The sequence below is a fragment of the Numenius arquata genome, chromosome 7, assembly GCF_964106895.1.
Source record: "Numenius arquata chromosome 7, bNumArq3.hap1.1, whole genome shotgun sequence".
Lineage (NCBI taxonomy): Eukaryota > Metazoa > Chordata > Aves > Charadriiformes > Scolopacidae > Numenius > Numenius arquata.
The window spans coordinates 39,709,835-39,732,349 of NC_133582.1; the positions used below are offsets into that span (position 1 = coordinate 39,709,835).

At 36.6% G+C, this 22,515-nt stretch overlaps 1 protein-coding gene across 32 annotated transcripts in view; it reads left to right on the forward strand.

Moving 5' to 3' along the window:
- CLASP2 (cytoplasmic linker associated protein 2) overlaps positions 1 to 22,515 on the forward strand; it is a 154,986-nt gene that overhangs the window by 113,384 nt on the left and 19,087 nt on the right. For 8 of the 32 annotated variants that reach the window (XM_074151140.1, XM_074151144.1, XM_074151135.1 and 5 more), the window contains 7 exons: positions 502 to 609; positions 5,682 to 5,788; positions 9,100 to 9,344; positions 9,978 to 10,041; positions 14,923 to 15,086; positions 16,271 to 16,349; positions 21,660 to 21,803. In XM_074151140.1, coding sequence (XP_074007241.1) covers positions 502 to 609; positions 5,682 to 5,788; positions 9,100 to 9,344; positions 9,978 to 10,041; positions 14,923 to 15,086; positions 16,271 to 16,349; positions 21,660 to 21,803 — 911 coding nt within the window. Of the gene's footprint in view, positions 1 to 501; positions 610 to 4,930; positions 4,994 to 5,681; positions 5,789 to 8,612; positions 8,637 to 9,099; positions 9,345 to 9,977; positions 10,042 to 12,104; positions 12,108 to 14,922; positions 15,087 to 16,270; positions 16,350 to 16,497; positions 16,549 to 21,659; positions 21,804 to 22,515 lie in introns of all 32 variants that reach the window. The other 24 variants (XM_074151134.1, XM_074151149.1, XM_074151155.1 and 21 more) reach the window with 8 other exon arrangements.

The window sequence follows — 22,515 nt, forward strand, 5'->3', positions numbered from 1 at the left end:
TATTATTTAAAAGTGTCGGTTGATTTTAATGGTATTGCTGCTGTTCTTTTTAACGTATTTTGATTTTTACCTTAGCTGCATTAATTTTATATTTTCCTTCTCTGGAAAGCTGTGGTTTTTTTCATTTGCGTTACTGTTGATTAACTTGATCTCGAGCACAAATTCCGAATCAATACTCCGGTCATCTTTTTCATTGCTTGTTTCCTTTCCGTCCTTTTCAAGAGATTTTTCAACCACTCTGTAAAGAGATGATAAATCACCGTTTTTATTTGTGTGAAGAAATAATGTCATTGAACTGGCTACAGTTACTGTAATCCAGCACAGTCACAGAGAAAATGTGTGGGAAGAGTTATGACTTACAGTACGATGTAGTCACCAGTGTCTTGTCTTAGAAATAGGTCTTTGATCTTAACCGCAAAACAGAATTGCATTAAAACTGCAACTTTTCTTATGTCTTCTCCCTTCTGTGCTGCTGTTTGTCTGTACCCTGAATCATACTAGCACGAGGCAGCCGCATTCCTCGGCCTAGTGTGAGTCAGGGGTGCAGTCGGGAGGCCAGCCGTGAAAGTAGCAGGGACACAAGCCCTGTCCGCTCTTTTCCACCCCTTGGTAAGTACTCGGAGCCCCTTGTTGTGCATGGCTGTCTTTGCCCTTCGTTATGTGCACCTAACGAATCCATGCCTCCTTCATTTAGCTTGTAGCCGGCCACCATTATTTTCCCTTCCTTTGACTCGCTCAGCACTTACCTCCATGGAGAATTGACCAATGTGTGAATGGGTTTGCACACTTGAAAAAGAAACGCTTTGCTAGTTTTAGTCTTATCTCAAATGCCAAGCCTGGAGAGGTGTGTGATTCGCAGTGCCTAGATACTCTTTGCTGAAAGGGCAATTCTGCTTTTGGAAAGTTTTTTTGAGATTGTGTTTCTCACTTGATTACAGCACTCGTTGCTTGGGTGCAGTTAGATAATCTATTTCTCACGGACCAGCTGGAGCAAGTAATGGAGTGGGGCTGTCATCCTCTGCCTTTCCGTGACTCAGCAGCTGGGGTCTGCCACTCTTCAAAATTGCTCCCTAGTCAATGTGTATTTTGGTGTGTAAGAAGAAAATACGCCTCGTGTTATGTGTCCTTAGCTATACTGTCATCCCTGTATGATATGAAAGAACAGTGCCCATTTTAACTTACTGCTATTGAACCAAGTAGATATGATGGTGCAGGTAAAGAACCATTTTTAGAAAATGGAAAGGGCAAGCAACAACGTCCTTATGCAAGTAGATGAACCAAAGTACAGTTCTGAAGTTGCTTGTAATCTATGTAGAACAAGTGATAAGGAATTGAAGAAGCAGCTGTTGTTACATAGGGAAGAAGGAAGAGGCATTGAAAACTTCCATGTTTGTGCATCCATAGCCACGCTCAGTCCCCATTTCCAGGGCTGCTATAAGCAAAAGTTTTGTTTTCACTTAGTGTTTGAGCTTATTGGCCCTGTCACTTAAGATTTATTTTTTTTTTCCAGATTATCAATCTGTTGTCTCTTTCTGAGAAGTCAATAAGGCATAGGAACATTAGCTTATAATTATTTTAACATGTTGTTGGTTAAGGATTGGGGAGGCTTCTCATTTCCATGTATCCTAGTCAAGGTTACTACGAATCTGGTAGTAAAATTTGATAAAAGTCTTTTTACATGCTGGTTGTTGGTTGGAGTGTTTTTTTCATTGTTTGGTAGTATAATACTGTCACTGTAAGATTGTATCTGAAACTGATCCTTTTTGGTGTTATCTTTTGTCTGAGTTAGTCTTCAGTATGTATCCCTTATTTGTTGTTGTTGTTGTGTGTGTGATCAAGTGTTGCTTACAGTTAAGGACTTTGTAATAGTAGCTGTTAAACATGGTCTGAAAATAGTAAATAGCTGGTTTCTATCTCAAATTGAGGCACCCGGCTGTACTCCAAATTAGCACTGGAGGTCTGTTGTGGTCTGTTAAGGCAGTATGCTTCCTGTCAGCCATGGTTTTATTGGGAAAGTACAGATTAATTGAATTAAAGCTGTTTCAATAACTAATGCTAATTTGCCCAGATGCTTTTTAATTGGGAAATGAAATTAGAAGTAGACATTATGCAGGACCCATTAGTAAACTTGTATCTTGTAGTAAAACACAGCTGGCAGACTGTGGTGTAGTACACACACATGTGCTTTTCTTTTAAAAACGAGGTTTTTAAAAGATCTTTTTCCAGATCTTTGGCTGCTTTTGCTGCCTTACAGCTTGACTTCAATCGCATGCATGCAAGATCTGATTTACATTTTATATTGGGTCAAATGCTTGTTATCTTAAGAAATCTGGATTAAACTAATACCGTGAGATGGGTCGGATGCTACTTGAGGTGTGGTTTTTATTGGTGGAGTTTAATTTTTGTATTTAGATATCGAAACAAGTACTTACACATACAATATGTTGAATTGTCTGATAGCACAGAGAATGCAATGTAGTGTATATAGGAATCCAGTGGTTTGTTTTTTTTTTTTTAAAAAAAGTGGCTATACCTGGAATAAATGAGGATTCCTAGGAGTCTGTCTAGAATGACTTCTTATTTGAATGGTTTCTTACATCATTCAGCATTTTGTTGGACCAGTTTTGTCTTTTGGGGTGCTATTAAGTCTATCAAAAACACTAAATTTACTGTTTTTCAAGGATATAAGTGGAAGATGAAATAAGGCAGCTTCAGCTCTGTGCTTGTACCTGTTACGTGGGGTCGGACGAGGGAATGCAATTTGTATTACATCTGATTCTCGGCACAGAAATTTTTGATTACAAATGCTAAGCCCTTTGGGGCATAAAATGACCCAAGTGCTCTGTAATTGCTTCTCTCTATACATTGGTATGAAGTGTTTATGTAATCTCACATCTCAGTATAAGATTACAGCCACTAGGAGAAGCAAGTGATTTGTAATTTATATGGCAGTACCTATTTTTCTGTCTTATCAGTACTTATCAGACTAGTGTAATTCCCATACTTTAGCTAAGAAATTATGTTATTTTGAGTCCATTTGAAATCTTATTTTGATTCATTTTTAAAAAATGAAACAGCAAAAGGAAATATTTGCACAATATGTGCAATTTGAAGGATACAAAGAACATTCTTGAAAATATGCTGTGGAGTGAGGTATGTTTGATCCAGTATAGTGCTTTCTTTCACTGTCTTAAAAATTTGTCCAGCATGTTTCAAATGTGGGAACAGGATCGTTTTGAATAATATGCCTAAAGTTTGAATTTTTAATTGTTCCTTTAATTTTCAGGGCTTGTTGATGGCAAGCAATAAAAAGGTTTATCCTGTTACTGCTTGTATTTAAAGCTCTCTTAGCCTCGATGCCTGTGTTTTGACATCCTTTGTCCTGTCTCCTTTTCCATGCTGAGACATACTTTCTAAAGAACCAAGTACTCCACAAAGCAGTATTTGCAAGATGAAATTCCCTTGCTAAACAGCTTCATGCAGGTTTAGTTGGAAATTGAATACATGGCTGTGAGTGATGTAAGGATTAGAGAACTTTACATGGCAAAAACACAATGTTGTTTCCAGGACCTTTGCAGGATGTAGGATTGTTTCGGAGTTTGCTCAGGTTAAGATAGTGTGTTTACCCCAAATGTGATTTGGTCCGCGTTTGGGTTATTTGATTCAAATCAGACTTTTAAATTGTCTATGTCAGTCAGAGTAAAGGATGATTCATGTGGTTCCTGGTTTCTGTTTATGTATCCAAAAGGTATAAAATGTTTGCATTTACAGTTCTTTTATTTATTAAGTTATAATTATATGGTATTTATTATAATTGTATATTAAATTATAATTATGTATCATTAAATTACACAATTTATTAAAATCATAAAATGATATTCAGGGTTTATGTCACTGTGGGTGGACATTGGAATTTTAAAATTGTCAAAACCAGTTTCATTTACATGGCCGTAAAATTCTAACTTAAGTGAATTGAAGAAAAGATGAATTATGTAAAAAGCCTTTGAATTTAAAATAACTTGTTTTAAGAAAGAAAATATTAGCAATGGTGAGGTCTTTAAGAATCTGTAAGGTTTCTTCTTAAAGAATCTTCTCTGATTCTTTAAGAATCTTCTGAGGTCTTTAGAATCTGTAAAAGAGCAGTTTTATACAGGTGCCAGAAGGAGGAAGGGACTCGGTTTTATTCTTAAGTCCTTAAGGATCTTTGGTTCCCACTTTCTGTAACTTTAAAGAATCTTAATGAGCTATAGTAACTTACATAAATACTTCATTTTCACATTTTATTTATTTAAAGAAAACAATAGGAATGTGAAATACTAATGGCATTTTAAACTTTTAATTAAAATTGAAGAATTTTAACTTTCATCTACATAGCGGTGAGTTTTAACTGAAGTTGACTTGCCTGCACATAGGCAAGAACTAGAGTTCATAAAAATTGGCAGCCTGTAATATAAATTCGTGCAGATAAATTCTGCACTTTTTGCAGATAACGTTTGGTACGTGAGCTCTGGCATTGGCTCAAGCACGTAGAATTGAGTTAACTCTACAATGGAAGACCAGTATCAGTGGAACTTTCTAGGTATTTCTGAGGATTCTGAGGTGTGTGTGTTTGCGCGCACGTGTGTGTGTCTATGCATTTTTTCCTCTTTGAACTTAAACATACTTGCTTTTAATCTGCTCTTAATTTTTTAAATTAAAAAAATCACGCATGAAATGTCCAGTGTACGTAAACCTACATAATTCTATATAATCATATAAAATCTATATAATCAAAAAAAGTCTCTGAAGCTTTTTCCTTCTGTGTAATGTTCAGTTTCTTGTGCTAAAGCTGGATCTTTTTGATTAAATATTCTCTTGTTCATCTAAGCAACTATTGCCGCGCTTTGATTCCGTGGTAATAGATAGGGTTTATATGATCCTGTTATTGCAGCTTCCAGACATCACTCCAGATCCACTGGTGCTCTCTACGCTCCTGATGCTTATGGGGCTACAGGTGAAGGATGAGTACACTTTGCTGTCATCTGTGCAGTCATCCTGGATTTATTTTTTTTCCCCACCCACTTGGCTATTCTCATAGTTCAGTTTTAAAAAGCATTATTTATATTAATTTGAGTTTTGTGGTTTCAGTAATCCAGATAGACGTCTTTATGTTGCTAGATTTTGTCTCCACCCCCACCTTCCAGTGTTAATCCTTTTCTTCCTTAACAACAATCATTTTATTTTTACTTGCAGAAGAACTTTTTTTAGTTTTCCATTTTTCGGTATTTGTAGAGCATTCTTTATGCATGTAGTTTTCTAATCAGCGTTCTCAATAGCCATCCTATTGTAGTTGCTTTCTTTTTAAATGAAAACAAAAACCCAAAATGAAGAAGACATAAATACAAAAAAAAAAAATTGAAAGGTTTTTTCAGATAAAACCATTGTTTTGTTGTTTTTTTCCCTGTGATATCGGAATAGAATGTTTGCGAATGACTATCTTTTTTACTTCATTTCTTTTTGCTACACCACTAAAGACTTCAGAATGAAAATAACCAGTATTTTAGCCACTATATAATTCATTAGAAATGTTTAGCAAATGCTTTTCTTCTGCTTGGGTTTTTTTTACATGAGTGTGGTATTAATGTCCCACCTTGCTGTTCTGACTGAATTCTTTATATTCCTTTTCGTTGTTCTTACAACAGGTACCGGCTTTGGAATTAGTCAGTCGAGTAGATTGTCGTCATCAGTTAGTGCTATGCGAGTTCTCAACACAGGTTCTGATGTGGAAGAGGCAGTAGCAGATGCTTTGGTAAGAACCTTGTACTTCGCTCCTGTAGGATACAGACTCTTAAAATGTTTGGTACCTATACATTAAAGTATGCAAAAGAACTTGTCATTCGTTATTTTATTGGCTTCTGGGTGGGGGGAAAAACAAAGGAAGCTGAATTGCTAGAGCTGCAAAGTATTGGAATTACTGTTCACCACAGAAGTTTTCACTTTTGAGGAATGTACGTTTCTCCGTGGCAGACAGGAAATAGTCTTGGACTGGTCTGTTGGAGTGGCCCAAGGAGCCGCTCGAGCAGGTAGCACTAACCAGCAGTTTCCCACAAACTTCTGGATAGGTTGAAGGCTTGTCAGAGCTGGGAATGCTGACAGCCAAAGCGCTCTGCTTATCGTAAGCCTGGGTTCCATTTGAGGTTGTTCTGTCTGACAACATGTGAGATTGATGCTGAGGAGAGAAGCTGATGGCTTGGCAGGCAGCATTTCATGAGTTTAGGTTTTGTTGTCTTTGGTTTTCAAGATGTTACACTGAATTTAAAACTGGTTACGCCATTCTCTTTCTTAACCTTTACTGTCCTTTAAAAGGGTAGGTTTGGCTCCTCTACCTCCCAGCCCCAGTTAGCCAAACTGTGAACACATCGTGCACTTTCCTATTCTGACATTTACATCAGGAAGCTAAAATCTTCAATTAATTTCAAGTACTGATGCTATGAATCAGATATATTTTTAGCGGGTATTGTATACTATTTGCATATCATTAAATATTTGTAAGTAGCTGTTATCTAGTTATCAGAATGCTTTAAAGAATTCGATATTGCTGTGTTTTAACAAAAAGATTATTTGGAAAACTAGTAAAAAACTACAAATTAGAGTCTAAAAAATGTAATTATAACCAGATATGACTGGACAGAGAGAATCAAAATTTCAAAGGAAAAAAAATCTGAAGAACTCTGTCATGTTCTTAGTCTGGTGATTTATTGATTTCTTAGTTAATACTGTCTTCTTGGCATGTTAGTTTAAAATTTGTGTGCCTCCACTGGCATAGAGATCAGGATATCTGTGAAATCTTACCTAAGAGGTCATGGTGATGCTGAGTGGCTTTTTCCCTTTCTGATATTCTAAACGGGCAAAAAGTTTTCATCACTGATGGGGAATGCTGGTCAGTGAACTGGAAGTCACTCTGGATTTTGGAATAGGAAACAACAGAAAAACAGTTCGTGGGACATGAAAAGTTTCTGGCTGTAATTTAAAAGCCTGTGTGTAGATTTATCTATGCTGGTACTACATGAAGAGCATCTTCAGTACTTTTAGCAACTTCATAGCTTATTCAAATTTAGCTGGGCAAAGTAGGTAATAAGAATATAAATTGAGGATAAACTTGTGCTTCCAGTGACTGCCCTTCAGGCTTGAATGTGTCCTGCTTTGTTGAAGCAATAAAATTTGTTCGTAGAAACTGGTTTATATTATCTAGATCCAAAATAGCACGATGCTTCTAGAAATGTTAGAGAGAAATTAGTTTGTATGTTTTAGCTAGAATCTGTCATTGCAAAGAAGGATCAAGAAAAGCTACATTTTATTATTGTAGTGTTTGCATGCCTCTAAATGTACAGACTGTCCTGTGCAAATAGCTCCCATTTAGATGGAAATCTGGCTATGAACACGCTTCTTGTTTTATCATAGACTTAAACCCCCTCCCCCCCCCAACAGTGTTTTTAAAAGGTGGAATGCAGAGTCCTGACAGATGTAACATAAAAACAAAGATATTCTGGATTGTATTACTATTTTTATGATATGAAAAATACTTGCCCAGTTATAATACCGCTCAAGCCAAAGGTGTATCAGTCTTTTGGCTAAGATCTGGTTTGAATACAAGACGTGTGAAATGCAGTGATATGGTGATCTTCACATATTTTTATACCTTTTACTTTAGCACAGTCCTTGGCATTTCAGAATCTATGACCTTAATTTTATTTTTTTTTTGTACTCATGGTGACCCTTTTCAAAAATGCTGATGTATTTGTGATTTTTTCCCTTCCTTTATTTCCTTACAAATGTACGTATGCTTGTTCTGTTGACAGTAAGCTTGCTTGTTACATGATGTATTGACTAGTTTGTATTGCCGTATCCTTTAAGTTATTCTGCAGTCAAAAATGAGAACCCTGTACAAATGGCAGTGGTAATTAAGGGGAAAACAATCACTTTTGCTACTGCTTCTTTGAAGTATGTCATGAAACCGAAATTTTAACTACTAGCTTCAACTCCCAGATTTGAATGGCAGAGTTATTTTGCAGAGGTGTGTGCTTTTTCTTTTAGGATAAAGAGCATTTTCTTTTTTTTTCCTCTGACCTTTGGCATGCTGTGTTTCGTTTTGTTTGGCTTGCTTTTGTTTTTAGGGGATTTGGGGTTTTGCCTTCTGTAACTAATTTTTTTGTGGGATATTGACTGCTGTAGTAACTGTTGCAAAGACAAAATTTAGATGTTGTAGTGAAGATAAAACAAAGAGATGGGAAGTTGATAGGAAAGTGAAGTTTAAATGAAGGTTTCATACTTAGATAGCAATTGACTGCATGTGTTAAGTCTTCATACTCAAATATCACTGTGTAAGACAAAGATTTTGACAGTTGTCTTTGTGACCAGCCAGGTGGTATCTAATATTTTCCTGGAAACGGAAGCTTAGCAAACTGCTTCCTGGCAATCCACTGTATGCTAGTCAGATACAGAGAGCTAAGAACAGAATTTACAGTAAGAGGATGTGTTTTCCAGTGGCAGGTAGTTTAAAAGTTCACAATACTGCTATGCCTTACCTTCCTGTTCTCAATTTCTGTTTCTTTTCAATAATTTACTGCTAACAGCTCTTAGGAGACATACGGACTAAGGTATAGAAACTATTTTCCTTCTTCAATAGTTTAGTATTTTGTTATTAACATGCTTGATACAAAGTAAGTTAAAATGATAGAATATGTGGGTTTAGACCTGATTCTTGTATTTTGTAACGTATATAAAGCTATTAAGTGAAATAACTAACTTTCAATATAGTCTTTATGTCACTATCATGCAATTTTATGGATTTTTACAAGTAAACCTTAAGTTGAACATTTCATTAAACGTATGTCTTCTCTGCATTTGCTTTGCTTTTATATTTGGAATACTACACAAGCCATACTTCTTTCAAGTATTTTTATTAACTTGGTTTGACCTGCTGAACAGTTGGAGCCATTCGTCACTCCAGGGAGTGAGGGTCACACAGAGTATTTGAGCTGTTGGTCTTTCTATTGATTATGGGTCTGTATCTTGTCCCTTTGAAAATCAGTACTAATGTGGGGTGTATCTGTACAATAGAAGAAGCCCGTGCGAAGAAGATACGAGTCCTATGGGATGTACTCAGATGATGATGCCAACAGTGATGCATCAAGTGCCTGTTCAGAAAGGTCCTATAGCTCTAGGAATGGAAGCATACCAACGTATATGAGACAGACAGAAGATGTGGCTGAAGTCCTAAATCGCTGTGCCAGCTCCAACTGGTCAGAGAGAAAAGAAGGCCTTCTAGGCCTGCAAAACTTATTAAAGAACCAGAGAACTTTAAGGTAAGAATAGTTGTTAATAGGAGAAACATGTTATTTCAGAGTTGAAGGGGAGGCAAGGGAAGTAGGAAAAAGAGGCTAATGTTCTGAATGCAGTTGGGGAGAGGGAAAGCGTGGTGTGTGTCTGTGAGAGTAAGATGGGGAAAGGAATGAAGAGGTTATTGTCACTTCTGGCCACTAGTGCATAGGAGCTGCTTGAAAAGCTCAGTTTAAGCAATGGAAATTAAAATCAAGAGGATTCTTGCAATATAAAAGATTCATAGAAGATTCCTCAAGTGCTTGCATCTAGTATTGATGGAAGGCCTTTCTTTTATTTATAATTTATTTTTATTTTTACTTATTGGGTGTTTATTAAGAAGAAACCTTTTACTGCTAGCTACTAAGAACACCTTTTACATTATATGGTCTGTTAAAGTAGTATAGAATAGTATAATATATGAGTTAGTCTAAAGAGACATTTCCTGGTTGAGAGTTTCATTTTAGACAAATTCTATAACTTTTTTATCCCTGTCCTAACCCAAAACGCTTTACTTTGTTTACTAGATGATTTGATTCAATAATTACAGTTGATTTCACTGATGACTATGCATTAGTGTTCTGGTAGCGCTGACTAATGTATTGTTGTCACTTTGACAGTCGTGTTGAGTTGAAAAGGTTGTGTGAAATCTTCACAAGAATGTTTGCTGATCCTCACAGTAAGGTACGTTTAGGTTTTTCTTGCTTTCAGTACATGTTTCAAAACACGTTTGAAAAGTTGTGGTAAAATGTGTCAGCGATATTTGCACATTAAGAATTTGACAAACTGTATTCTATAAGCAGTTAACGGTATTGGATTTTCAATCCATTTAATTTGCAATTTTGAACAAGATAATTTCCCACCTTTTTCGCAGGCTAATTGAAATAAGGGTTAGTTGCATCTAAAATGCATTGAAATAGCTCAACAGTTTGTGCTCAAAATTTGTAAGTATTTTTAAGAGGTCATGTTGTTTACAGAGGCCACTTCAACAGGAGTCGGTTTTCTCTCAAGTAGAAACAAGAGTCTGGTGCGGTAATTTATATCATGAAGAAAGCGGACTAAATCATACATGCTGAGTCTGATGAATTATACCAAATGTGTACCTATTGATTTTCCACAGTATTTTGTATTATCGTAGCTTATGATGTCTTCCTTGAATTTCATTGATGGGGCTGGCAGTTGAGACTTGAGTAATTTTTTTTACATCATTTTTAGTATTCAGTAAATAAGGTGAAGACATATAACAAATATAACGAAGAGAATAATCCTTTTGTTTTCTAAAACCGTTAAAATCTTTTTAACTGAGTTACTTCGCTTGATAGTATTTTTACAGTTGTGGGAGGTGGGTTACTAGCACAGCTTCATATATGCCGTAATTTCCCACAGCAAATGGACTGCAGGTAAGTAAGGAGCTGAATAAGATTATAATGGTATCATGTAAAAAACGCGTAACCTTTTTTTTTTTTTGAATTATAGGGCTGTTTGGAAGAAACTTTGTCTTCTGTGTTCACTATAACATGTCCCACTTTGTGTCCGTATTTCAGAATTGATAAAATAACCCAGAAAAATTCAGAGCAAAGTAATTATTTCAGAAGTATTGGCTTTTCCCAGCAGAGTTCTGAAAAATTATGTTGATTATGCAATATGTTTTACATCATTTTAAGTCTTCCTTGAGAAGTCTTGACAGGTTAACTCAGTGGTCATCTGTCCTCCTTATTTTTCCTGCTGGAAAAAGTGACTTAGCTGCTGTCTGTGACATTATCTATTTTGGAAGAAACTTGCATTGCACACAAGCAATGTGATATTAAAGTCATTCCAAAAAAAAAAAAAAAAAGAACAGTGAAGTCAGAAAAGGAAAGAAAATTCCATGTTGAGATATTACTGTTTTTTAAATGAAGTAATGACAAATGTGATTAGCAGCATGGTTTAATTCTGCTTGTTCTTGTATTAATTAATATCACAGCTATGCATATATAAGAACTACTCTGGAGGTTCTTTTTGTAGTGGGGAAGCCAGGGAAGGAAGCCAGAATGTTCCAAAATTTAGTTGTACGTGTCAGAAGAGCATTTTATCTTTTTATTAAGCTTTCAGGAATATTACATTGAATTATTCTAGTTGATGGTTTTGTTTGTTTACTGGGCGTTCTGACGTAAAATAACACTGGTTTGATTTTGAACATTTGCCTTGTGTTATAGCACATGTGGTACATCTCTTCCAGTCACTGAAACCTTGCCTCCTTTTTGGTATCGCAAAACTATTAATATTTATCAATATATTACCATGAGGATCCTTTAGGTGTTAAGAGTTCATGAGCTGTGAATTTTATATTACACACATACGGTTACACAAATGTCATCTTAGACTCTTTTCAAGTGTCTGTTGGAATTATTCTGTCATCACTTTGTGTTTTTAAAGGTTTGCTTTAACGTGATAGCTGGATGTAGGGAACTGCTTAGAAAAAAGAGTAGTATCATTTGGAGGAGAAAATGGGAGAATGATTTGAAGGATATGCCAAGTGTTAACTTTCAAAATACATTGGGTATCCCAATAAAATTATTAAATTTATCATAAAAGTTTTGAAATACCTTTTTTTGTTTTATTTTGTTTTATATTCCATACAGGAACTTTGTATTGATGGCCACTAATTTGTGTGTTTTTATCTTTTTCCCTTTTTTTGTTGTTTGTTTCGTTTTGTTTTGTTTTTGTTTCGTTTTGCATGCCGTCCCCTGTGTTGGAACTCTCTTTAGAGAGTAAGTTGGTTCAATATTTGTTGGAAGCCTAACCTTACTTGCATGAATGTGCAATTAACCCTTTTTTCTCTATTTTTCTTCCCCAAAGAGTTCATGCAGTGTCAAGCCTTTTGCAATCATAAAATGCTATATACAGTTCTGTAAACTGTGTGGTAAAGTTTCGAGATGTGCTTTATCTACTAATGAACTGACATTGTTTGGTTATGCATTCCTGCTTTATATTGTGGTGGTTGGCACATCTGAAATAATTCACTTTAAAGGTAGATCACTTACACTTCCATATCTGTTTATTTTTTCCACTATCAAATTATTAAAATCTTCAACTTTAGATGCTTGGTTTCAGAATTTTAATTTCCATCATAAAAATGGAAACTGCAAAAAATTGCAGTGCCCACATACATTGTTCAGCATATAGGTGGTTGAGTTCCATTTTCCATTCCAAATTCATCTTTTACCTTAAATGCTCTTACAGCCTTCTTAAATTGTTCATGCTTTGGCCAAAGGCAAGATGGCATGATTCATTTTTTTAAATACAACAAAATGACTCAATTTGAGTGTTCTCCAGACGTTCACTGTGGTAAACCTAAAATCAAACAAAGCTTGAAAAGAAAATGGAGTCCTCAGTTATGTGTATTTTTAACAGCTAAAACGTTGGCACAGGATCTTTAGAGTACTTTTGCCGTAGTGATTCATAATGATTTCCATTTAAACCACTTCATGTGTTAAAGTATCATAAGTCCACATTACTCCATCAAATAAAAGGTTGTAACAAGTTTGTTCAGTTTGCACATTTTAATAAAAGATGTGTGTGTCAGGGTCTGCAAGCTTGAAGAAACAGGTACAGATTTTAAATTCTGCTGAGCTATATAGTTTAATTTGAAGGGGTTTAGATAAAATTCTAAGACCCCTGTGTAATCTTTATAGCACCAGAATATTTTCTTGTTGTTGTTATTTGCCGAACTCCAGTATGTTTTCCCTTTATTTTAGGGCTGTGAAATTCAAAGACTGTCAGATGACAATGCAGAAAGTACTCCTTGGTTTGGTTTTGCCTAGGTCTTATAATCCCGCCCACTACTTGTCCATTCACAGAGTGGTATATTGTTTCAGTTCAGCTGAATATGGAAGACGTTTCCAATCCCGAGTGTAAAAATTTCTTCCCACTAATGGGAGGGTAATTTTTAAACCTCAGACTTGAATACAGACCTAGACAGATAGCAGAGGACTTAGCAATTTTATTTCTTTTTACAATTTTCAATGTAGTTTGCCCCAAAAGAGTCCTAGTGGGCTTTATGTTGAGTAGGATTTGTATTGTTCTAACACAGCTTTTCAGTATTTAAGATGTCAATCAAAAGATTCTCCCTGGTCTTCATGAGATCCTGAAAGAATCTGAATTTATTCTTTTTAAAGATGCCTGTATGGATCTTTTTTCTCTTTATGATGTGAATTTGCTTAACCTGGCTTGATTATCAACATGAAAAGAGGTCTGATTTCCTCAGCGATGAAGGCATGCAGCAGCATGCTCCATCTCCTCCATGCTCCACCAGTGCTGTGGAAGAAAGCCCACTTGCGTGGGCAGGTTTCTGCAGCCCTGTGAGGTATGATCACAGGTTGGGATCATCCACTCTCAGAGGCAGCAGAGGAGTTTGGCCGTACGAGAAGCCAAATCAGCCCCAGGAGGATGTGGGGTTCCAGCCCTTCCTCTGCAGCAGCTCTTGCCAACCTTCTGCCCATGGCATAAGTACTCGGGAGGCAACATCTCGCCAAGCCTCTCTGTGTCACAGCAGTACTTCTGCTCCTGTCTCCAGCTATGTGCTGGAGCTGGAGTGAGTATCAGTTGAGAAGGTAGCATTTTCAGCCCAGACACACATTTTTCTTGTCAAAGAAATGGGAAACCTGTGGGGCCACACTGTTATAGAGCATATACTTCCTGATTTCACCATAAGTCTTGACAAAACCATAAGTGAGATAGGAAAAAGGCTGTTTAGACAAAGTTCACCTATTTGGCGGGCCCTGCTTTACCCCTTCCCTCCAAAAAGCCCCTTCTTCCTGGTCCGAGTGCTGAGGTTACTAGAAATACAATAATATACATCATTTTTTTAATGAATGCAATCTTTTCAACGTTATTTTTATTTACTGTATTCCACAATAGTTAATATGTTTTTGAAAAGACAAAAGTACTTCCTTGTTTTAAACACCTGCCAATCTGGAATGTCTCTCACTTTTTTCCCTACTCTGGTGAATAATTTTGTGTTTGGATACCTGCAATAGCAGAAGGATTTTGTTCTGTTCCACAAATATTTTATGCAAAGGAATTGGCCAGCTTTCGTGATTTCGCAGGATTAAGTAATGCAGATATTTACAATCCATACTTTGCTAAATAATTGTAGGAGCTATTTTGCTTTTAGAGAGAAAGGGGTTTTGTAGTCTTCGAGGTATATGTCAAATCAATGTAATGATAAAGCTTGAAAGGGTAAAAAAAAAAAAAAAGTTTTATTAAAAAAAATTGAGGTTGCGCCAGCCATCACAGTAAGCATTTCTTTTCTTGATGAAACTGCATGGAATACCTAGTGGTCAAACTTCTACAGAAGTCGGCTAATATTTCCAATATACTCTTGTATCAAATTCCAATGAAAAAGCAAGAAAGATTTCTTTTCTTTTCTTTTCTTTTTTTCCTGCTTGGCTGCAAAACACTTGCCTTTCTCTTGCCTCTGGTTCCCTTACTGCTTTCTTTGTTTGTAAGTTCAGCATACGTCAGTCAGTGTCACTTCCTCTTTTGCCCCATCCTACCCTCTTTCCATCTTCTTCTGCCTTTTAGGTGTTCAGTATGTTTTTGGAGACACTGGTGGACTTCATCCAGGTCCATAAAGAAGATCTGCAGGACTGGCTGTTTGTACTGCTGACACAGCTCTTGAAAAAAATGGGTGCTGATTTGCTTGGGTCTGTACAAGCAAAAGTTCAGAAGGCGCTTGATGTCACAAGGTAATGAGTTCTTTAAAATAATAATAATTAAAAAAAAACACTAAAAAAATTCAAACCTACTAAAAAATCCATGCTACTTCCAAATGTTGGGTTTTTTTTTTAGTGTGCTATGAGGTTCTTGGAAAAATGCAGAGCTAATAACAGATGGTGAAACTTCAGTAAACCTCGTTGCTTAAGCATTTGGTTTCCTAAGTGATTCTTAGTGTAAAGGATTTGATTCAGTCCTTAATGCTGAACAATTAATATGATGCTGCTTATCTGATTCAAAAATGTGCATCTCAGCCGTGTATGTTTGTTGTCTTGCCTTGTGTTCAGCGATGCAGCGCTTGTGTTTGAGCTTCTTTATTTTGATAAGAAAATACTGTTGCAATATTCATCTCGGTGTCAGCAGGCTTTTAAGGAGTTATGCCGATAACGGATTTGCTTTCTGTCTTCGTTCCACTCTCCCCAGACTTCACCAATAGCCTGATGCCAAAATGATCTTATGTGATTTTGGGGGCCATCAGAGCCGCCCATTCCTGGCCAGTTTTATTTCCAAATAAAAGCTAGGTTTTTAAGTAGAGTTAGAGGGGCTCTGGGACCTACTTCTCAGCCTCCATTCTCTGCAGTGCTGGACAGTCGAAGTGGTCTAGATGTCTGCTGAACCTATTCATGTGGCAGATCTGCTGTGAAATCTGGGGAAGGGTATGGTGTGTGTTGCGAGGAAAGAAGGAATATCACCTGCTACGCCTTTTTTTTTTTTTTTTTTAACTGCTGCAGCAGAGCCCTTGAGGCTCATACCCAGAGTGTGCAATGTGGGAGAGTGGAGGCAGCCCAGGATGGAACAGGAGGGTTCAGAGAGGGGTGCAGTGCATACCTTTAGCAGTACTAATGCATATTAATTTGAGGATTGCATAGATTTAAAATCAGAGTACTACCCTATTGCTATTATATCATTCCTTATTACTTGAATTATCCGTTTCAGCTATAATTGCTTCAAAGTATGAATTTCTTAAATTTTGTCCTTTACATGCTAGGTGAATGTTTCTGAAACATAAAATATAAACAAAACTGGTAGAAATTTTTTTTCTTTTAGAGATACTAGGGCTTTTCTTTACTGAAAAGAGAGAGGACTTATTTAGTGCCTCTCAATGGGTGTTAAAGTTTCATGTAACTCAACACGATTTCCAATATTTGCTTTACAGAGAATCTTTTCCAAATGATCTTCAGTTCAGTATTTTAATGAGATTTACTGTTGACCAGACCCAAACACCTAGCCTGAAGGTAAGAATTTTCAAGCTTGCATTGCAAACAAAAATCTTTATTGATAGACGGTTGCTTGTCTTGATATTTGAATTTGGATTGTTATTTTTGTTATGGTTTAAAAAAAAAAAGTTTTCAATTAGTGGATTTTGTTTTTGTAAACTTTCAGACAGTCAAGCCAGCACTACAGGACCAGCTTCGCTCTTTTTGGAGCTCAAAGGTTTTTGTCTGAATTATTGTCTTTATTCTTAACCCTGTGTCAAACTCTTACAGTGTTTCCAATAATTTATATTTGAATGCATTCGTATGCCGCTACTAACCTCTGCGAGAAACATTAAGCATGCAGATGTTCAATTTTAAACATTACACTAGTATGAAAATGTTTGCTGCAAGAGAGATCTAATAAAACCACAGTACAGCAAAAATGAGCAACAAAAATGTGGCCGCCTAACATCAAGCTGGTTATGCAAACTCACCCTATCAAGTCTTTTCTAATTTTATGTTTGTGATTTCCCAATCCTGTTTTCCTAGTTCATATGTATTTTTTTTTCCTGGGTTCAGCCTGATAGGTCTTGAATTAATTTAAATTATTTTAAGACTAATATGAACTTGAGTTTTACTCTATTAAAAATCAGCTCCCTTTGTAGTACGCTTTTCTGAAAGCAGTGTGTAGCTTTATAATTACACACATTTTTACATAAGAATCTGTAGTCCATAGCCCTGCCAGTATAACTGAAAAGTCAAAATGTATTCTGTAGTACATTTACAGTTCCAAAGAGAGTTGATTTCAGGATAAATGCATCAAATCCTAAGCAGATTTACAAGTGATGTAAATGGGGAAATAACAAGCATATGATAACTGGCATTTTCTGCTTTATCTTGCACGAAATATATTTATACAGTTTGATACTGCACAAGAATATGACTTTTCCCAAGTTATGTTGAACCTAAAGTCACATGAATATGCCTTTTTTGTCTACAATACAGTAAAACTTACATTTTTAAGCTTTTGAGGACAGTTGATACGTTGACCACTGTTGCTGTTAAAAAGGGACTGCTGTCATTTATTGAAGACAGCAAATGAGGTAGTAAAAATCAGTTTGTTGTTTAAATAAATCCTTGGAAAAAATTGGGCTTGGTTTTGTTTGACTTGGTTTTGCTCCCCAGGAAGGTGAATTTGATGTTTGAGATACTCCTTTTTTTTTTTTTTTTTTTTTCATGCAGTAGTATAGCTGGTAAACCCATATTGATCATATTTCAAAGTTGAGAGTCTAGATTTGGAATGAGGCATGGACTCTTTCTAGGCTGGGTTGGGGCTAAGTTCAAGAATATTGACTATGCGACCTAGAAGGACTTAAGAAATCCGAAACACTTAATGGGAAGACATTCTGACAATAGTTTCCAGTATTTGAGAGAGACTTCTGAAATCAAGATTTTGGTAAAAACTACTTCCATGGAAGAACACCTGTTAGTTTGAAATAAGATCAAGAGTATTTAAAATGAATTTTTGGGACAGTAAAGTATGTAACTTATTTAAAAGAAGGTAAGCTTTTCTCCAGAAGACAGTGGTATCTACCCCCTACTTCCATCTTTATGAGGTAACTAGAACTTCAGGACCCAGAGAGTAAAGTTATTGAACATAAATTGCAGAAGTATCTATTTAATGTCCACATTCTTGAATATTTTTTCGAAGCTCCATCCTCAGTGCACCCAGGTGTCTGCTAGGTTAATGGACAATCCTAGGGCATTGCTTCATTTCTTGAAGTCTTCAGCTTTTGTTCTTACTCTGATAAATGATTATTTTGTTGTGCCTTTGGGCTAGGTATTCTGAGAAACAGCATTCACTGTGACAGGAAAAATCAGAGCAAGGATTTTCAGCATCCTTAAAGATGGTTCAGATATAAGGGATGATAGATCAGAAATTTGCTCCGTGGAAGGATTCTCTTCTACAAATGACTTGCATCTGTTTTTCTTGTGCTAGTAGTAAATAATAACTATCTTTTAGAATAGGCTGTCATGGTTGTTTTTACACTTGCAAACACGGCTGTCTTGGACAATGTAAGCCAAGCTTTTGGAGTGGCCACAGAGGTGGATCTGGGTAGCTAGCCAGTAAGAGGACCAAGCACAGAGAAGATACAACTTTACTGACCTAACCCATGGGGGATGCAGCACAGTGCATTTTGCTGTATCTATCTTAATTTCTTTTGCTCTGATTTTATATGTAGGTGTGGTGAACTGCTGAAACGAGTTTAGAGGTGCCAGATGCATGTATCTATTTTGGTCAAATGGATGGATGGGCACACGAGTCAAATTTTCTGGGGATGTGATCTATTAAGCTTATTTTCGCAGGTGCAGAATGTATACTTTCTAAAGGATGGGTGTTGTCCTGAAGTGCTTCAAACCATCGCTTTCATTTTTCTCAGGTTGAATGTCAAAACAGCTCACACTCAGTGAGGAACTGATTTAAACACTGTGACCAAAGTTCATGGCCATCTTCTGAAGGCTTCTTTCCTTTGAATATACTGATTTCTTGACAGAGGCTTTTGCTGCAGTTGGTCAGAAGATTTTTTTTTTTTTCGCAGTCCATATTAAAATTTCTGGATTAAAAACCCCCAACCAACCATTGACACAGATTCACAGAGATGAGAGAGCCCTTCAAAATTAATCTTTAGTGTATATTTTAGTCATTTGGTTAAATAATGGCAGAGGCAGTCACTCCTTGCATCCAGTAACTTAAGGACAGATACCCAGAAAAACACTGTAAGAGACGGAGGTTTTTGTGGTTTAAATAAAACAACTTATCTCGTTCCTGTCTCGTTTTTTCTTTTTCCCTGTTACGTGAAATGTTTCTTTTGTCTTACCCTGATGCAGCAAATGAAACTCTGTAAATCTCAAACTTTTCACAGGACAGGAAAACGGTTTGCCTTCTGGCACTGACTCTGTAACAATATTGCCTGAATCTCTGGAGGTAGTCGCACTTATTGTTGTGCCAGAATTTGTAATTTCGTTATCTGTGAAAGATGTTTATGAAGCACTTTAGTTCCATTTATGTCTAATCGTTTTTGTGAGTAACAGTGCTAATTGTGCCTTGATCTGTATTTCAGCTCACTTACTACAACAGGACTATTGTTAAAAAAAAGTCTATGTTAATATGCTCTATGGGTTAAATGTCTCAGTGTTAATAGTTCAGCAAAAGTACAATAAATTCCATCTAGAAGAGTACAGAGAGGGTGAGGACGGTATTGAACAACTTCTTAGACAGTGGTTTCAGATTAACAGAAAATATTCAGTGTAAGAATTCCTGGAACTGCTTCCATTGCAGTCAAAAATCGTTTACCTCCTCTCAGAAGTAATTAAACGGATTGTTGAAGAGGACTATGTTAGACCTTTTATTTCTAAATCTCAACTCTGTACATACTTACTGGAAATAGTGGTAAAAATACATCGTAAATAGATTTGCTGCTATTACAGAGTTTATTTCAGGGTGGTTTTTTTATCCATAATAATGCTGTCTCATTGCATTTGATCATGGAGAGGTACCCTTTCCAGAATTTCTTCTCTCCAAAACAATTAGTGAAAAACACTTACTTTGAAGATAGTAGTCAAATTTAGCTTTGGGTATGTCTCACTGTGAAAAGATTTATTAGTGGAGACTCTTTCCATTCATCCTCTGTTCAGTGCTCTTCTCCTGAGAACCTCCATCTTTCCAGAAATCTGTGTGATATACTCTGGGGGACTAGTTTAAGCACTAAATAATACTGCTCTCTCAGATACAATACCCCAGAATTTTTTCTTTAGGAGAAAATGCCTCTGGATGTTCTAAGTGTACAGTTCTTAACAGTATTTTTTCTTTAAGATGTGACATTATATATATTTAAATAATAAACAGTGAAACATAGTGCTGTTGTAATGGCTTCACTTGGTAATCTAGAAATTTTAACTTTATTACTTTGTATTTGGAAAGCCGTGTAGCCTAAGGTTTGTTGCTGTGGAGATGCTTGTGGGTTGAGGTCTTTTTTTGTCATTAAAGAATCTAGCAAATAGCATGGGTTTTACTGCAGTTGTTGATATTGATCTGCATGATAAGAAAGCCTTCAGCTGTTTCTCGTTTATACTCTTTGGAGAAGTTGAGCTTTAACAGCTGCTGTGAAAACGAAGTATTTGTTACTAGTCTACATATATCAGCCATCCCTAATGTCCGTGTCACTTAGTGTATCTTGAGTTTTTAATAGCTTGCAAGTTTTGATGACCAAGGGAAATTTCTAAATAGCTTTGTTCGGAACAGTTGTACTACAAACCGTGAGCAATTAAAAATACAACCAGACCTTTTTTCTTTCTGGTTATGATGGACGTAGGTGTCTCTCTCCTGGTAGGTATATCTGGTTTGCTGTAATTATTAATGGAAATAAAAGCAGTTCCGTCAAATGAGTGGCCTAAATAAACGTTCACCGCTTCTGTTGATGAGTTGTGTGTCAAATCTCCGGAGCAGCAGGAGTTGAGGAGATAAGTATTTAAGGGAGATACAGGTGTAATAGACCTTTGCCCAAAGCTGTGTGGTGGTGCAGTTTTGGAGAAACAAGAGAGAGGCTGAATCTATGCTGTAGAAAACAGAGGTTCTGCGTAAGGAGTAGAGGGAGTTAGAGGAGTAGGAGAATGATGCTCAGATAAATGAGGGAGTAAAGCAGCTTTTCTGTCCTCCTGGTAAATCCAGTCTCCCTTTTCTAAATGTCTTCAAAGGAAAAGTGTGTAGGTGATCCCTTCTAAGTATTTTGTAGAAATTGTATTCTATAGCTTTTTAGTATTTAATGGGAGGATTCATGTGGCTTATCCCCAAAGATAGTGATTGCTGAATGCTGGTGTTTTATAAAAGAATGCTGAGTGTTAACTACTGGTAGGAACTAACAGGAGCTGATTATTGGTTCATCAGATGATGTTCATTTTAGTACTAGAAATTCTGTAAAAATTCTTAATTCTGAATAAGTCTTTAAAATCCTGAATATTCTTAAAAATTCTGAGTACATTGGTTTTCTTTTTGTTAAATAGAATCATCTTCATATGCAGTGATCTGTGTATATTATAGTTGCTACCAGTGAAATATAGGATTTCTATTAATATTTGAATTTCAGTGGAATAACTGCCTTCTTGAAGTGTTAAATCCATTTGTACATTGATTTGTTGTATGGAGTTTTATAGCAGTACTGAAAAGATATTTAGTTTAATTGGGAAAAAAAATCATCTTTATTTTAGAGAATGAGCACTTCACTCTGTGAGCACGCTTGTTCTTGCAGCACACCATTTTTATTGTCCACCTGACTCCATTTCTCTTCGCAGGTCAAAGTTGCAATCCTTAAATACATAGAGACTCTTGCGCAACAGATGGATCCAGGAGATTTTGTAAATTCAAGTGAAACTAGGTTAGCGGTGTCTCGAATCATCACCTGGACCACAGAACCTAAAAGCTCAGATGTGAGGAAGGTAAGTTTGTTAATGTGCGCTTAGAATCGCAGGACATTTCAAGTGTCTCAGCAAATTAGAGATGCTAATATTTCTTGCCTAAACCAAAAAAATATTTCATAGAATCATAGAATTGTCCAGGTTGGAAGGGACCTTTCAGATCATCTACTCCAACCATCAACCTAACTCTGATCAAAACCATCACTAAACCATGTCTCTAAGCACTATGTCAACCCATCTTTGAAATACCTCCAGGGATGGTGCCTCAACCGCTTTCCTGGGCAGCCCATTCCAATGTGCAATAACCCTTTCCATGGAAACATTTCTCTTAATATCCAATCTGAACCTCCCCTGGGGCAACTTGAGGCCGTTTCCTCTTTCTTGTCCCATGGCCTGGGACTTGGGAGAAGAGACCGACCCCCCCTGGCTACACCCTCCTTTCAGGGAGTTGGAGAGAGCGAGGTTTCCCCTCAGCCTCCTTTTCTCCAGGCTGAACACCCCCAGCTCCCTCAGCCTCTCCTCACAAGACTTGTTCTTCAGACCCCTCACCAGCTCCGTTGCCCCTCTCTGGACCCGCTCCAGCGCCTCACCGGTGCTAGAGGGTATTTCTCTTAGAAGCAAACTTATTCTTTCATAGAAAAAAGATACTTCTATGTCCTCCTCAGCAAGCACACCTATTTTTTCTATATGAAGTATGAGAATTCGCCAAGAATTGTCTGTTTCAGAATATTCA